Source organism: Ictalurus punctatus, chromosome 4, assembly GCF_001660625.3.
Source record: "Ictalurus punctatus breed USDA103 chromosome 4, Coco_2.0, whole genome shotgun sequence".
Lineage (NCBI taxonomy): Eukaryota > Metazoa > Chordata > Actinopteri > Siluriformes > Ictaluridae > Ictalurus > Ictalurus punctatus.
The window spans coordinates 2,945,732-2,963,377 of record NC_071284.1 but is presented as its reverse complement, the minus strand read 5'-3'; the positions used below and the strand labels follow the sequence as shown (position 1 = coordinate 2,963,377).

The window sequence follows — 17,646 nt, the reverse complement described above, 5'->3', positions numbered from 1 at the left end:
AAAATACGTACATGTGAATCTTTAGGCTTCCTCCCAGTCGTCGGGTTTCCTCCCACCTCCCAAAAACATGGAGTACTGTATGTGGCTTAACGGCGATAAATTTCCTATAGGTGCGAGTATATGTTGCATGATGCTGTACAATGAGCTGGTGTCCCATCCAGGATGTATTCCCGCATCGCACCCGGCGTTCCCGGCCCGAGATCCACCACGAATTTGAAGGTGATGGAATGAATGTCATTCTTGGGGGGAAATATATATAATATAATGTGTGTGTGTGTGTGTGTGTGTGTGTGTGTGTGTGTATTAGTGTATATAAATTGCACTCAGTATCCAGATACTCAATTTGATTTACTCCAAATATAAGGACATGCAAAACCACATAAGCTGTCCTGGGGATGCAAACTTTTGAGCTGGGTGTAATGTTTAAGTTGTATGTTGTAACGGGTTTTCTGGTTTTGTAGATAAATTGTAAAATAGATTCCTTTTTTTTTTTTTTTTTCTCTGTCCAATTTAAGAGGGATACAAACTTTTGCACTCAACTGTATACTTTTTTTTATTATTATTATTATTATTGTTTATAGACCTTTTTTCAGATTCTGCTGAAACACTGAAATGAATGCGGATGCTTTTCAGGAGCAGGTTGTTGTGACTGGGTTTTTTTGTGCTGTGTCCTACATTGTGTTCATGCTTTTTTTTTTTTTATTAAAAAAAAAAAAAAAATCTAGGTTAATAAATGATGCCATTGTACCAATTAAGAGTGACACTACATTGTCATTTTTGGAGTGCTGCAGCTATTCCTAAAATATTATGCACGCATTGATAGTTTGACCCTGAAGCCATGAGAAAGCCTGGAATTTTCTAACACAGTGCTGATGTGTTCTTTCTATCTGTCTGCCATTTTTCTTTATTTATAGAAGGCAGTTTTTTTTATTATAAATGTTTTACTTGAATTCAGAAACTATTCACGGTGTTTACCCAAACTTGGTTCCATCCATCCAGCCATTTCCCATATCACTTATCCTACACACGGCACACTATCACACACTCACAATTTAGAGATGCCAGTCAGTCTATAACATGTCTTTGGACTGGGGGAGGAAACCGGAGTACCCAGAGGAAACCCCTGAAGGTGCGAGGCAAATGTGCTAACCAGTAAGCCACCGTTCCCCCTAAACTTGGTGCACATAAATCTTTTTTGTCTTGAGACGAGTTACCTGCAATTGCAATAGTTTTGTTAAGATGAAACATTTCATCCGATTTTAACCGAAAAAAAAGAAAATATCTGAAACATCTTAAAATGTCATCAAAAAACCCTCCTATACTATTTTTGCATACAAGACAGTTCTTTAACAATTAATACAGAGAAACCTGAAGAAATAAGTGAAATTTGGACGTTAGATTATTAAATGTGTCCATATTGTCCAGCAGGTGGCGCCAAACACGAAACTAAATACTGTACTGTGTAACAATAAGCTAATGGATGACATTAATTAATACACACCAATATATTGCATACATCCATAACAGTTATAAAAGTATCTGTTTTCTGAAGCGGAAACTTTAGTACAAACATATTTGATGTCTAAAATACCAGAACTGCTTTAATGAAACTTCCCCCATGCTGATCCTGCTTCAGTTACTGTAATTACCAAGAGTAAAACCAAGAGAAGAAATGATGGCTTAAATAGTCCACTAGTCTTATTCACATGCCCGGTCAACTGATACCGAGACAAAGTAAAATGATCTACAAATACCATGAATCCATAAATAATTTCAGCTTTATATTATTATGTTGAAACATTGCACTTAAGTACTTCAGTACTGCAGTGACTTTAGAGGATGTTCTGCTGCAAAGATATCAACCAGAATGAATCCATGAACCCAACCGGTGTGATGGCATGGGGAATGTTTTCGTAGCCCACTGGGGCACTTAATACCAGCCGAGCATCATGTGAATGCCACAGCTTACATCTTGAATGTAAGTAGTAAGTACAGAAGCCAGAAATTTGTCTGTTGGTGGTGCTAGAGGGAAGGGTCATGAGGTCACAAAATTAACAAGATTCATCCTCTGAGGAACATCTATATGCTCACTAAATTTCACCGAAAAAATCAACATCGATTCACTGTTTGTCTTTTCAACACTGAAAAGCAATGAATTCTCAACATTGATTCAATATTATTTAGCACTGAATATTCAACCTCAACCAATGTGATGATGATTCTGATGGAATTTCAACACTGAATCAATGTCACCTTGCTATCTGGGATATGTTACAAACCACCAGTTAGCTAAATAACATTAGAGTCTAGTCATTTGTTGTTAAATGTATGTTTAAGGTTTAAATATGGAGTTAAGGCTAAACTAAGAACTAAGAACTTTTATTACTGTTTCAGCCTCCGAAGAAGAAATGAACAGGGAAGTCGCACACATACAAATAAGATAACATTCAATGACATGCTTGCTTTTTTGAAAATATATTTTTAATTAAAATAATAATTATATATATATATATATATATATATATATATATATATATATATATATATATATATATATATATATATATATATATATATGATAAGACAAGATAATACTTTATTAATCCCCAGATGGCGAAATTAGAATGATATATATACACAGTATCTCACAAAAGTGAGTACACCATTCACATTTTTGTAAATATTTGATTATATCTTTTCATGTGACAACACTGAAGAAATGACACTTTGCTACAATCTAAAGTAGTGAGTGTACAGCTTCTGTAACAGTGTAAATTTGCTGCCCCCTCAAAATAACTCAACACACAGCCATTAATGTCTAAACCGCTGGCAACAAAAGTGAGTACATCCCTAAGTGAAAATCTCCAAATTGGGCCCAAAGTGTCAATATTTTGTGTGGCCACCATTATTTTCCAGCACTGCCTTAACCCTCTTGGCCATGGAGTTCACCAGAGCTTCACAGGTTCCACTGGAGTCCTCTTCCACTCCACCATGACGACATCACGGAGCTGGTGGATGTTAGAGACTTTGTGCTCCTCCAGCTTCCGTTTGAGGATGCCCCACAGATGCTCAATAATGTTTAGGTCTGGAGACATGCTTGGCCAGTCCATCACCTTCACCCTCAGCTTCTTTAGCAAGGCAGTGGTCGTCTTGGAGATGTGTTTGGGGTCGTTATCATGCTGGAATACTGCATACTGATCATGCTCTGCTTCAGTATGTCACAGTACATGTTGGCATTCATGGTTCCCTCAATGAACTGTAGCTCCCCAGTGCCGGCAGCACTCATGCAGCCCCAGACCATGACACTCCCACCACCATGCTTCACTGTAGGCAAGACACACTTGTCTTTGTACTCCTCACCTGGTTGCCGAGACACACGCTTGACACCATCTGAACCAAATAAGTTTATCTTGGTCTCATCAGACCACAGGACATGGTTCCAGTAATCCATGTCCTTAGTCTGCTTGTCTTCAGCAAACTGTTTGCGGGCTTTCTTGTGCATCATCTGTAGAAGAGGCTTCCTTCTGGGACGACAGCCATGCAGACCAATTTGATGTAGTGTGCGGCGTATGGTCTGAGCACTGACAGGCTGACCCCTCACCCCTTCAACCTCTGCAGCAATGCTGGCAGCACTCGTACGTCTATTTCCCAAACACAACCTCTGGATATGACGTTGAGCACGTGCACTCAACTTCTTTGGTCGACCATGGTGAGGCCTGTTCTGAATGGAACCTGTCCTGTTAAACCGCTGTATGGTCTTGGCCACCGTGCTGCATCTCAGTGTCAGGGTCTTGGCAATCTTCTTATAGCCTAGGCCATCTTTATGTAGAGCAACAATTCTTTTTTTCAGATCCTCAGAGAGTTCTCTACCATGAGGTGCCATGTTGAACTTCCAGTGACCAGTATGAGGGAGTGTGAGAGTGATGACACCAAATTTAACACACCTGCTCCCCATTCACACCTGACACTTTGTAACACTAACAAGTCACATGACACCGGGGAGGGAAAATGGCTAATTGGGCCCAATTTGGACATTTTCACTTAGGGGTGTACTCCCTGTTGTTGCCAGCGGTTTAGACATCAATGGGTGTGTGTTGAGTTATTTTGAGGGGACAGCAAATTTACACTGTTACACAAGCTGTACACTCACTACTTTACATTGTAGCAAAGTGTCATTTCTTCAGTGTTGTCACATGAAAAGATATAATCAAATATTTACAAAAATGTGAGGGGTGTACTCACTTTTGTGAGATACTGTATATATTAGTTCTTATTATTTATGCCTTTTTTAATCTAAAAAAAATTAGAATATGGTGGAAAAGTTATTTTTTCCCTCCGTAATCTAATTAAAAAAGTGGAACTTTAATATTTTCTAGGTTCATTACACACAAAGTGAAATACTGTGAACCTTTTTTTGTTTTAATCTTGATAATTATGGCCGGCAGCTCATGGAAATCACAAATGCAGTATCTCAAAATATTAAAATAAAGAATTTATAATACGGAAATGTATACTTTCCGAAGGCCCTGGGCTCTAAATTGGAGGCAGGAAGGACCTTGTTAAGCGGTCCCTCGTTATTCTCCGGTCTCTGTTTGAGCGACCAGTTTCTTCTCTTGAAGCAGGTTCTTAATGCCGCTCTTCTGCTGCACCTCCAGGATGGCCTTGTCGAACTTCTTGAACAGTTCATCATGATCCTGCTGCACCTGTCGACCATGAAATGAGAGACAGGGGATTTTGAGTAACTTTATTCCTTAAATAACTTTTGGATCTCTCGTTCTCTCTCTCTCACCTTACTGAATCTCTGCTCCAGAAGTTCATGCTCCATTTTCAGGTCCTTCAGCTTGTTATTTGTCACTTTGAGACGTGCTTTCGTTCCCTGATGTAGGAATAAAACGGGATCAGTTAGAAATTGTGGTGTGTTTAGTACTGACACACACATGAGCGGAATAGAACACTTCAGGACATGCTGTTACTGGAAAATAATCAGTAACTGTAACTCCATTTCAGTACACCACCTTGTTGTTCATTATTTTCCTATAACAGCACACCTCAGAGGGTGTTATTCCTTACATAATACAAGCTAAGTATGTATGTAATGCTAATGTAGTATGTAATAATAATTAAACAGTGAAAGTGATGATGCAACTTCAGTGCAGACCGAGATTAAAAGAGACACATACCACCAGTAAGCTTTTGTCCTTCTGATGGTCTTCGTGCTGTTTCTGTAGCATTGACACTTCCTGCGTGGCTTTCTGCAGTAGCTCCGTCAGATGGTTGTTCTGCTGTAGCACATTGGGCATCTCCTTCTCCAACATCTTCCCCTTCGTGTTCTTTTCAGCCACTTCCTCCTGTAATTACAGTCAAAGGGAGAACGAAGAGCTTTAATGACACGCAGGGATCAGAATAAAGCTGAGATCAATCAGAGATCCAAATAGGTGAGGAGTTATGACTGACTCATTGGAATGATTACTAAGTAACAATTTTACCCAAGCAAAAGAGATGGACGGACGGATAGATAATTAATGTTTTAAGGATGGATGTACTGATGACTTAAGCAATTCTGTATAGATTATAAGAATAAATTTGAGGTAAAGCAGGAGATGATAACTCTACTCAACGTACCTCAAGCAAGCCGATTTGGCTCACGCGCTCCTGAGTGAGATCATTATAAAAGTTCTGTAGATCACCGAAGGCTTTATCGTGGTTCTTTATCAGCGTGTTAATGTGGACGTTCAGCCTTTGCTCGATCTCATGGATTTCAGTCTTGCGCCTCAGGTCTTGCTCCTCTCGATGTTTTTCCAGCTTCTTCTCATACGTTGCCTTGATTACTGTAGATAAACATCAGCACGTTAGGATGTGGTACAATACTCCAGGTACAGGTACATTTCATTTCATGGAGAGTCAAAGACAGACACTGTTAATACAGTACCTCGTAATTTTTCCTCAAATTCACTTCTGAGCTTGGTGATCTCCTTTTCATTGCTCTGTGAAAACAAATGAGTGTCTATTAACATGACAGTATTGATGAATAATCTGAAGGTCCAGTACAGAGATCTGCATTATATTTACTAACTCACTGAAAGAAAGAACAGAATCGAAGCTCTATGCTTAAGATATTGAGACAATTTTAATCCTTATGGTCAACTTTAATTTGTAAAATGTAATTGCAAAAAACATTAGGGCTTTTTAAGGACCCATGGACACACTGCTTAGTGCATGGTGACATAACATTACGTGACTGAAGTCTGACATAAACCACATAATCTAAGGCAGGAGGCTCAAACTCAAATTCTGCCTAGGTAGGAGGTTCTGTAACAAGGCAGACTCCACCCCCTGGACTTTTGGTTCTGCAGCAAGGTGTACCGGTACAAGGAGCTGGATCAGGTACGACTTCACCCAGGTAGGAGGAGCTGGATCAGGTCTGCCATAAATCTAAGTCTATTTAATTTTAAAAAACCCGAACCCTAACCCTAGGTGATCATATTTATTAAGGAAAGCATTTAAGAAGAACTCGCATGGGATTATCTCTGAACAAACATGTCTTAAGTTTCCCATCTCTTCTGTCTTTGCACTCCATCGACTTTTCTTTTTTCAACATTATTTGTAGGTCTTTACACTAGGGGATCCATTTTGGGATTAGTAGCCAATCACTGAATCACACTAAAGGCCAGCACTGAGGCATTTCTGGATGGTTTTTGGGTACGTTATCACATCACATGCAACAGATAATCCCTGATTTTATCCACTGAGTTTCAGAACTGTGTGATGGGAAAACACTTGAGTTTGAGACCTGTGATCTAAGGTTAATGATAAACAGACTAACAAGCACTCACCAGTTTTAGGCTCTTGATGGATTTCTCGTACGAGAGCTCCTGTTCTTTCAAATCCACTTTCAGGCTGTGCATGTCTTTCTGCAGCTCACTCTCCAGGTCTGCCCACTCTTTCTCCAGGAGTTTGGTGGCAACCACTCCCTCGTGCTTACACTCTGCGATGCTATTTTGATGTTCAAACAGCAAGTCTTTAATCTTCTCCTCGTACTTCTGTAAAAAAAAAACAAAAAAAAACATCAGAACATAAGATGCATCCTTTTAGACACTTCATTTTAGACATTTTCTGAATCACTGAAGAACACTGATCATTATTACTCATACCCTGATCTCTTCCTGATGTTTCTCCTCAGATTCTTCCAGTCCTTTATCCCTGTTCCTTATTTCTGCTTTCTTCTCCTCTATCTGGCTTTTGGTGAGCTCCCAAAAGCATTGTACCTTATCTCTTTCCAGCTGGAAGTAATTGCGCTCTTTTTGCTCCCGATCCAGCTCCTCACGCATCTGGATAATTTGTTTTTCCAGCTGATGGAGAATCAACATTAGTGGTGAATTACAGCACACAATGGAGTGTTACAAAGCAAATCAGTTACAAACAATCATTCTTAGTTAATGCGAATCTACAGTGCAGTGCAAAAATAAACAAGCGTTTATAGCTGCTATATCGTAAGTGCTTGTTTCACTGACGTTCCACAACATTAAATGTAATTATAATGTATAAAAAATAATGTATCCTACATGAATTCTACTGCAAACCGCTGTAGAACATGAGGAATAAAACACTTCGGGATGTGCTGTTATAGGAAACTAATCAACTTCAAAGTGGTAACAGTAACGCTGCTTCATCACACCACACCATTGTTGATTATTTCCCATAACAGCACCTCCCCAAGTAGTTTATTCCATAGATAGCATACACTATAGACCTAACACACTAAAAGTCTTGTTGATGTAAGTTAAAGGTGCATTAGGTAGGTTTTTTTTTCTTTCCAAGATTCAAAAACCTTTGCACTCGTATGTATATTAAGCTCATCACGCCTCAGTCCGTGCTCAATGATTGTGTGTTACTATATTTATACATTTATATTTAAGTGATTTAGCTAGGATAAGACAATTTGCACATTTCTTAAACTTTACCTGCTTCTTCAACATTTCATCCTCTGTAGATGGTACTTGGGCTACAGTACTGCTCTTTTCCTCCGCAGACTTCCCTGTTCCTTTCTTTTTCGGAGGCTGAAACAGTAATACAAGTTATTAGTTTATTTAGCCTTAACTCCATATTTAAACCTTAAACACACATTTAACAACAAAAGACTAGACTAGGCTCTAATGTTATTTAACTACCTAGTGGTTTGTAACTATAAGTAAGCTGTATTGATTATTGAAATCTACCCTGTTAACTATGAAAAACATTTAACCCTTTAAATTGATCAAATATTTCATTTGTTCAAAATATAATATTTATACTTACCATGATCTTGCTGTAATTAGCTAATAACCTTATTATTATTAATCACCAGTACACCAAGACAAATTAATTGCTTGCAAATGTAAACCACTGGTCGCTCTCTCTATACACACACACAAGGGTGATGCGCGTCATAATAGAAGTGATTCTAATTCAGATTCTGACCTGTGACGTCACTGCGCACGCGCGCACACACAGCCCTTATACTCTGAATGCAAGCATTAGTTTAAATTCACGGACATGGAGGCAAGCCAAAAAGATTTATTAAAAGCATTAACAGTTCAATGATTATTAGTGACATTAGGCTACATGTTGCTGACAGGACACGGGCTGAATGGTGATGCATGGTGGTGCATTAGGAGGTAGTTTATAACATTGCAATGCGTTAGCATCTTTAACAAATAACTGGCTAACATTACATGGAGCATAACGTTAGCTGGTTTCACGGCTACAATACAGCTGCCTCAAACAAACATAATATAGGGCCGGTCTTTCAGGTGTTTCCTCGCTTTGTTTGAAATGAACGAGCATCAATTATATGTTTGTCATCTGCCAGGAATGCGAAGTATTTCCATATTTAACTCTTTACCACCTTTTCTCTCAATGATTCGGGGCGGAGCTAAACTTCTCACCATCTTTGTAGTTTTCCCCGTGTGCTTGTAGGCGTGCTACTTCTTCTTTTTCTTCCTTACCACTTGTGGACCGACTAATACACGAACGCGTATTTGCTGCCCCCTTCAGTTCTGGAAGAATTGCAACCTCGCTAGCTTCACTACCAACGGTACAGTCGCTACTGCAGAAAAATAAGTACCGTCACGTTTTCAGAATGTTCCGGAACCGGATGTAACTGAGCTGACTGAGACAACACGCAGAAGTTTGCGCGTTTCGAGTGTCATTAATTTCTTGTACTTATTAATAATTTCAATGTGCTTTATTTGCAATGTTGGCATTGCTTGCTGGAACATTTAATTTTCCTTGGCTTGGAAAAAACCTTTTCCAATGCCTGTCTGTAAGGGTTTCAGGAGTAGGTCCACTGATAGTGTTTTTTTTTTTTTTTTAATTGATATAAGTCAGAATCTCTCATTTGTAAAATACAAAGCCAGGGCTCTACAGTGCGACCATTTCAGTAGCATTTGCGACTGAAAGGTACTTTGTGTGACTGGAAATATATAATATAGTCGCACCGGTGCGAGTGACCTGTTCGAAGTTGTAGAATACAATCGGAATAAAATCTACAAGTCCAAAACGCATCTACACCGTGCAACAGTTACTTTCCCACTGCATACTTGCCTACTATATAGTATGCGAAAATCAGTACGCCAGAGGGGTAGTACGTGAGAAACAGTTGGTGAGAAATACCCGGACGGCGTACTACTTCCGGTGAGATTTTGAAGTATGCAACCGATGCACACTGCGCGAGTCAATCAATGGTGCGGACGATCTCAGCAAAAAAATAATTAATTTTAAACAGGACTTTAACAATACCCCCAAATATTATTAACTTGTTTAAGACGTGCATTTATGATGACATCGAAGGTCACATGACAATGCCAACATGGCGGATTTAGTATGTCCGTGATTGTATTCATACTACACACACACTGATTAATACGTATCGTCACAGTATGCGATATAAGTTAGGTCCCTCAAGTTGCTAGAACTTTACCCATGTTCATATATCAAAATCAATGCTTTATCAAAACCTACTGAACGTATGTGCCTACATAACCTAATAAAACCTACATAAATATGTGCATACAATACACACAAGGTAAGCACAAGTCTGCACATTACTGTAAAAAACAAAAAAACAAAACAACAAACAAAACTGATTTGTAAATGTGCAACAGTGAAATTCATTAACAGCCTGAAACATGTTTAAGAAATACACCCGTTTCCAAATTTCAAAACATGACAGATGGCGACATCTTCAGGACGAGAGGCGAACTACAGATAATACTCAAATCCTCTCAAGTAAAGCGCGCATTACAAATCGATATCGTTCCGTTAAATTGAAGATAGATTAAAATCGGAGAATCGATATATTTTTTTTCTTTTACCCAGCCCTAGTACCTAGAACACAAGACCTATTTCACGACTAAACCAGCCTTGTACGAAAAACGAAGGAAAATCGCATGGATGATACAGTCCTAGAATTATTTATCTAACGTTTTTTTTTTTTCACATCTACATGAATACATGAAAAATATAATCCCAGCACTCGAACCCAAATCTGACAGGGTTTTTCACAAGTTATTCAGCTTTTAAAACCCAGGAATAGTCACAAGAAAACCAAAGCTATTTTCCTGCTCAAAAAAATTGCTCTAGCTAGCTAAGAGACAGTTGTCACTATACTAAATGCTAATTCAAGTTCCCCCTGAATTAATCATTTAAAAAGGTTTATTCTCTGTTTTGCACAACGCCCCTATATATATATAGCTACAAATGCCTTCAAAATCCTCTAAAATATAATTTCGCATCAACAAACCACAGTAAATAGCAAGCTAATGCTAACTTCAACAATGAAAACCTCCTTTATCAGTCATGAGCTAAGTATGCTAATTAACTAGACAGCTAGAAAAAGATACTAATCTTTCTGTCGGTTTTGTATTTTCCTCTAAAAACCCATCTGTCGCTGCCCGCACAGAACCCTCAAGTGGTTCTGATGACGTCCAGCTCGATTTATTTTCTCACTGAGTAAATTGAGCGGGAATTCATCTGAACCACTTCTTTTGGTTTGATTGGCGGTTGACAACCAGCTTGAAGGTGCATTACCGCCACCCACCGGACTGGAGTGTGGAGCCTTCAACAGGTAGGGACAAAATAAAATAAAATTCTAAATTCTCCCTATTAACTCTGTAATCTTTAGATCATTAATTAACTAATAAAGTAAAACAGTAATATTTAAATCAGATTTCTTTAATTCTGCCATCATGTCCTTTGTCTCCTCCTCATAGCCCCTACATTCCAACTGCACATGCTGTACTGATTGTAGTGTGTACACCTACCAGGTGGATGTTTATCTCCTTTGTGAAGTGTCTGATTTAATCCAGTGACTACCTCCTTGGAAGACAGTGTTTTAGACATGTCGTTAATATGAAAAGAGGGCTGAGATGTAATTCTTATTCATCTTTTAAAGGAAATAGACATAACAAATAACAAAAAAAAAAAAAAGTCAATTACACAAGTGCTCTGCTAAAAGGTGTAGAAGCAACGAGAATAATTGCATTGTTTTTTTGTGGGTCCCCCACTAATTTATAAACAATAATAATACCCACAGAGAATACAGTAAAAGTTGCTCAAATTTTTAAAAAAATGAATTTTGGATCAAATTTAAGAAAAAAATTAAATTCAGCAGAGAGATGAACTATATAACTGGATGGCCTCAGGAATTAAGGACTACCTGTGACATTCAGCGGAGACTTTAGTCACTATTAATAATAATGTCCAGCTGGTTCCTCACACTGAGTTCTAGCTGATAGCTGGTGTTGTTTGTTAATCCACACACTCAGTTGGCAGTTATTTTAACACTATGGTAAAACTAATGCAGTCAGTTTTTTTTTTATTGAAACTAATTTAGAAAGCTGTTGATTCCACTGTATGAGACACCAGAAACTACATCCCCAAAATGATCATACAGTTGAATCTGTTGTAAACATGTAATATGTATGTATGTATGTACAGTATGTGTGTGTGTGTGTGTGTGTGTGTGTGTGTAAACACATATTTGATGGTGATCCGGCCAGCAGATTTTGACATAGAGAAGCCAGAAATTTGTCTGTTGGTGGTGCTAGAGGTCACAAGGTCACAAAATTAACAAGATTCATCCTCTGAGGAACATCAATATGCTCACTAAATTTCACCGAAATTCAATCAGGTGATTTGTGCTGTGGTGAATGAGGGGACGGATGGATTGAAATTAATTCTAAACCCCACCAGTGGGGAAATGAAGCTGACCAAAAATCAACATTGATTCACTGTTTGTCTTTTCATCACTGAAAAGCAATGAATTCTCAACATTGATTCAATATTATTTAGCACTGAATATTCAACCTCAACCAATGTGATGATGATTCTGATGGAATTTCAACACTGAATCAATGTCACCTTGCTATCTGGGATATGTTACAAACCACTAGTTAGCTAAATAACATTAGAGCCTAGTCTAGTCTTTTGTTGTTAAATGTATGTTTAAGGTTTAAATATGGAGTTAAGGCTGAACTAAGAACTAAGAACTTTTATTACTGTTTCAGCCTCCGAAGAAGAAATGAACAGGGAAGTCGCACACATACAAATAAGATAACATTCAATGACATGCTTGCTTTTTTGAAAAAAATAAAAATTAAAAAAAATATATGAGCTTATAACTCATGGAAATCACAAATCCAGTATCTCAAAATATTAAAATAAAGAATTTATAATACGGAAAGGCACTGGGCTCTAAATTGGAGGCAGGAAGGACCTTGTTAAGCGGTCCCTCTTTATTCTCCGGTGTTTGTTTGAATGACCAGTTTCCTCTCCTGAAGAAGGTTTTTAAAGCCGCTCTTCTGCTGCACCTCCAGGATGGCCTTGTCGAACTTCTTGTACAGTTCATCATGATCCTGCTGCATCTGACGACCATGAAATGAGAGACAGGGGATTCTGAGTAACTTTATTCCTTGAATAACTTATGGATCTCTCTCTCTCTCTCTCTCTCTCTCTCTCTCTCTCGCTCCCTCCCCCTCCCTCCCTCCCTCCCTCCCTCTCTCTCTAGCTCACCTTACTGAATCTCTGCTCCAGATGTTCCTGCTCCATTTTCAGGTCCTTCAGCTTGTTATTTGTCACTTTGAGACGTGCTTTTGTTGCCTGATGGAGGAAAAAGGGATCAGTTAGAAATTGTGGTGTGTTTAGTACTCACACACACAGTAACCCTCTCAAACACATGAGAGGAATAGAACACTTCAGGACATGCTGTTATTGGAAAATAATCAGTAAGTGTAACTCCACTTCAGTACATCACCTTGTCGTTCATTATTTTCCTATAACAGCACACCTCAGAGGGTGTTATTCCTTACATAATACAAGCTAACCAAATGTATGTAGTATGTAATAATGGAACGATAATTAAACAGTGAAAGTGATGACGCAACTTCAGTGCAGACCGAGATTAAAAGAGACACATACCGCCAGTATGCTTTTGTCCTTCTTATAGTCTTCGTGCTGTATCTGCAGCACTGACACTTCCTGCGTGGCTTTCTGCAGTAGCTCCGTCAGACGTTTGTTCTGCTGCAGCACCTTGGGCATCTCCTCCTCCAACATCTTCCCCTTCGTGTTCTTTTCAGCCACTTCCTCCTGTAATTACAGTCAAAGGGAGAACGAAGAGCTTTAATGACACACAGGGATCAGAATAAAGCTGAGATCAATCAGAGATCCAAATAGGTGAGGAGTTATGACTGACTCATTGGAATGATTACTGAGTAAGAATTTTACCCAAGCAAAAGAGATGGACGGACGGATAGATAATTAATGTTTTAAGGATGGATGTACTGATGACTTAAGCAATTCTGTATAGATTATAAGAATAAATTTGAGGTAAAGCAGGAGATGATAACTCTACTCAACGTACCTTAAGCGAGCCGATTTGGCTCACGCGCTCCTGAGTGAGATCCTTATAATAGTTCTTTAGATCACCGAAGGCTTTATCGTGGTTCTTTATCAACGTGTTAATGTGGACGTTCAGCCTTTGCTCGATCTCATGGATTTCAGTCTTGCGCCTCAGGTCTTGCTCCTCTCGATGTTTTTCCAGCTTCGTCTCATACGTAGCCTTGATTACTGTAGATAAACATCAGCACGTTAGGATGTGGTACAATACTCCAGGTACAGGTACATTTCATTTCATGGAGAGTCAAAGACAGACGCTGTTAACACAGTACCTCGTAATTTTTCCTCAAATTCACTTCTGAGCTTGGTGATCTCCTTTTCATTGCTCTGTGGAAACAAATGAGTGTCTATTAACATGACAGTATTGATGAATAATCTGAAGGTCCAGTACAGACGTCTGCATTATATTTACTAACTCACTGAAAGAAAGAACAGAATCGAAGCTCTATGCTTCTCTGCTGTATCAGCTGATCGAAAAGTTTTCCTATATTTCTGGTTTCAGGCTTTTAGAATAAATTATTATTTAGGCCTTAGAGAGATTTTGTTTAAAAAGCACACTTATTTAGGAATAAATAAACATTTAACACTTTAAATTGATCAAATGTTTCATTTATTCAAAATATAATCGACTTTTCTTTTTTCAACATTATTTGTAGGGGATCCATTTTGGGATTAGTCATTTTGGGATCCATTTTGGGATTAGTAGCCAATCACTGAATCACACTAAAGGCCAGCACTGAGGCATTTCTGGATGGTTTCTTGGGTACGTTATCACATCACATGCAACAGATAATCCCTGATTTTATCCACTGAGTTTCAGAACTGTGTGATGGGAAAACACTTGAGTTTGAGACCTGTGATGTAAGGTTAATGATAAACAGACTAACAGGCACTCACCAGTTTTAGGCTCTTGATGGATTTCTTGTACGGGTGCTCCTGTTCTTTCAAATCTACCTTCAGCCTGCGTATATCTCTCTGCAGCTCGCTCTCCAGGTCTGCCCGCTCTTTCTCCAGGAGTTTAGTGGCAACCACTCCCTCGTGCTTACACTCCGTGATGCTATTTTGATGTTCAAACAGCAAGTGTTTAACCTTCGCCTTGTACTTCTGTAAAAAACATAAGATGCATCCTTTTAGACACTTCATTTTAGACATTTTCTGAATCACTGAAGAACATGATCATTATTACTCATACCCTGATCTCTTCCTGATGTTTCTCTGAAGATTCTTCCAGTTCTTTATCCCTGTTCCTTATTTCTGCTTTCTTCTCCTCTAGATGGCTTTTACTGATCTCCCAAAAGTCATGTATCTTATCTCTCTCCTGCTGGACGTAGTTGCGCTCTTTTTGCTCCCGATCCAGCTCCTCACGCATCTGGATAATTTGCTTTTCCAGCTGATGGAGAATCAACATTAGTGGTGAATTACAGCACACAATGGAGTGTTACAAAGCAAATCAGTTACAAACAATAATTCTTAGTTAATGCGAATCTACAGTGCAGTGCAAAAATTAACAAGCGTTTATAGCTGCTATATCGTAAGTGCTTGTTTCACTGACGTTCCACAACATTAAATGTAATTATAATGTATAAAAAATAATGTATCTTACGTGAATTCTACAGCAAACCGCTGTAGAACATGAGGAATAAAACACTTCGGGATGTGCTGTTATAGGAAACTAATCAACTTCAAAGTGGTAACAGTAACGCTGCTTCATCACACCACACCATTGTTGATTATTTCCCATAACAGCACCTCCCCAAGTAGTTTATTCCATAGATAGCATACACTATAGACCTAACACACTAAAGGTCTTGTTGTTGATGTCAGTTAAAGGTGCATTAGGTAGGTTTTTTTTTTCAAGATTCAAAAACTTTTGCAGCTCATCACGCCTCAGTCCGTGCTCAATGATTATGGGTTACTATATTTATACATTTATATTTAAGTGATTTAGCTAGCTCTTTACCTGCTCTTTTGACATCTCCTCCGCAGTAGATGATTTTCGGGCTACAGTACTGCGCTTTCCCTTCGCTGTAGATGGTACTTGGTCTACAGTACTGCTCTTTTCCTCCGCAGACTTCCCTGTTCCTTTCTTTTTCGGAGGCTGAAACAGTAATAAAAGTTATTAGTTTATTTAGCCTTAATTCCATATTTAAACCTTAAACACACATTTAACAACAAAAGACTAGACTAGGCTCTAATGTTATTTAACTACCTAGTGGTTTGTAACTGTAAGTAAGCTGTATTGATTATTGAAATCTACCCTGTTAACTATGAAAAATATTTAACCCTTTAAATTGATCAAATATTTCATTTGTTCAAAATATAATATTTATACTTACCATGATATTGCTTTAATTAGCTAATAACTTATAACTTATTATTACCACCAGTACACCAAGACAAATTAATTGCTTGTAAACATAAACCATTGATCTCTCTCTCTCTCTCTCTCTCTCTCTCTCTCTCTCTCTCTCTCTCTCTCTCTCTCTCAAACTGTGATGCACGTCGTAATAGAGATGATTCTAATTCTGATTCTGACCTATGACGTCACTGCACGTAATTACAAGAACACATCGTGTTCAAATCTCGCGAGAAGAGAAATCAAGCCGTTACGTGACGGGTGAGGTTGCAGTAGATGGCGCTGTTGCTATCCGCCATTTTGCAAGGTGGCATGTTTATGTGCAAATATTTTTATTGCAAATGCTATTCCGGTTAATTAGACTGTAACTCGCGGTTTTTCGCTATTTTATTTTACTACTTATATAAATATTAGTGAATGTGGGGGAGCTAAACTGTACTTAATGGTATTTTTAATGGTTAAACAGTTATGTAAAGAAATGTCAATTAAAAAAAAAAGTGCTATACAAATAAAACTGAATTGAATAATAAAAAAAAATGAGATAAATGATGTTCCCAAAAAATATGTGTTTGTTTGTTTGTTTGTTTGAATGATTCTGACTTTTCACTGTGTTGAGTCATTCATTCATGATGAAACTGGCCAGTTTAAGATTGGAAATACATTGTTTGCTCTCACTCAGATTGCTGTGATAGTTCTGTGGGGTTTTTCAGTGGGCTGCCCACAGAAAACCCTCATGAGGCCCAAAAAGGCAAAACTGCTGTAGGCTTTGAATGGGCTAATCATCGTGGGGGCCCGTGTGGGATTTTTTTGCCCGCAGAAAGCCCATATAGGGGCCCCAAAGAGCAAAACTGCTGTGGGCCCTGCGTGGGCTAAATCACATGGGGTCCATGTGGGATAAGTATGGGTTTGCCCTGCCCACACTGTCCCACAGTAAACCCACATCAACAGTACCTACGGTGGGCCCGCTTGCTCATGTTTGATGGGGTTCTGTTCTGTTCATGTGGTCATATGTAGAAAATATCTATCTCAAAGTTTGACATACCATGCATTCTGAGATGCTTTTACAAGCATCAGCGAGGGAAACAAGGTGTTTCCCTAACTGGATGTTTTGTTTAATTGTTTTGCGCACCGTTCGGTGTAAACTCTAGATGCTTTTATGTGTGAAAATCCCCACACACCAGCAATTTCTGAAATACTTAAACTAGCCAATCTGACACCAACAACAACGCCATGGTTAAAGTCACAGAGATCACATTTTCCCCCATTCTGATGTTTGATGTGAACATTAAATGAAGCTCTTGATCTGAATCTGCATGCTAATTCTGTATCAGGATTTCTGCCTGGCTGCTTTTTTTCAG

General features: G+C 38.6%; 2 protein-coding genes across 2 annotated transcripts; both read right to left on the bottom strand.

The window, feature by feature from the left end:
- Positions 1-4,474: 4,474 nt before the first annotated feature.
- LOC108264576 (dynein regulatory complex subunit 4) lies at positions 4,475-8,471 on the bottom strand. Its single transcript, XM_017466220.3, has 9 exons — positions 8,296-8,471; positions 7,962-8,057; positions 7,152-7,349; positions 6,834-7,040; positions 5,930-5,984; positions 5,623-5,828; positions 5,181-5,348; positions 4,790-4,876; positions 4,475-4,703 (listed from the first exon to the last, which is right to left on the bottom strand). The coding sequence occupies exons 1-9, from the start codon at positions 8,296-8,298 to the stop codon at positions 4,575-4,577; spliced, it is 1,149 nt and encodes a 382-aa protein (XP_017321709.1). The 5' UTR covers positions 8,299-8,471; the 3' UTR covers positions 4,475-4,574.
- Positions 8,472-12,514: 4,043 nt separating this feature from the next.
- LOC124626663 (dynein regulatory complex subunit 4) lies at positions 12,515-16,421 on the bottom strand. Its single transcript, XM_047152539.2, is given in 10 exon segments — positions 12,515-12,800; positions 12,802-12,902; positions 13,051-13,137; positions 13,456-13,623; positions 13,898-14,103; positions 14,205-14,259; positions 14,830-15,036; positions 15,125-15,322; positions 15,893-16,030; positions 16,269-16,421. Coding segments are annotated over 10 exon segments (1,278 nt in total). The 5' UTR covers positions 16,272-16,421; the 3' UTR covers positions 12,515-12,685.
- Between the last annotated feature and the right edge of the window lie 1,225 nt (positions 16,422-17,646).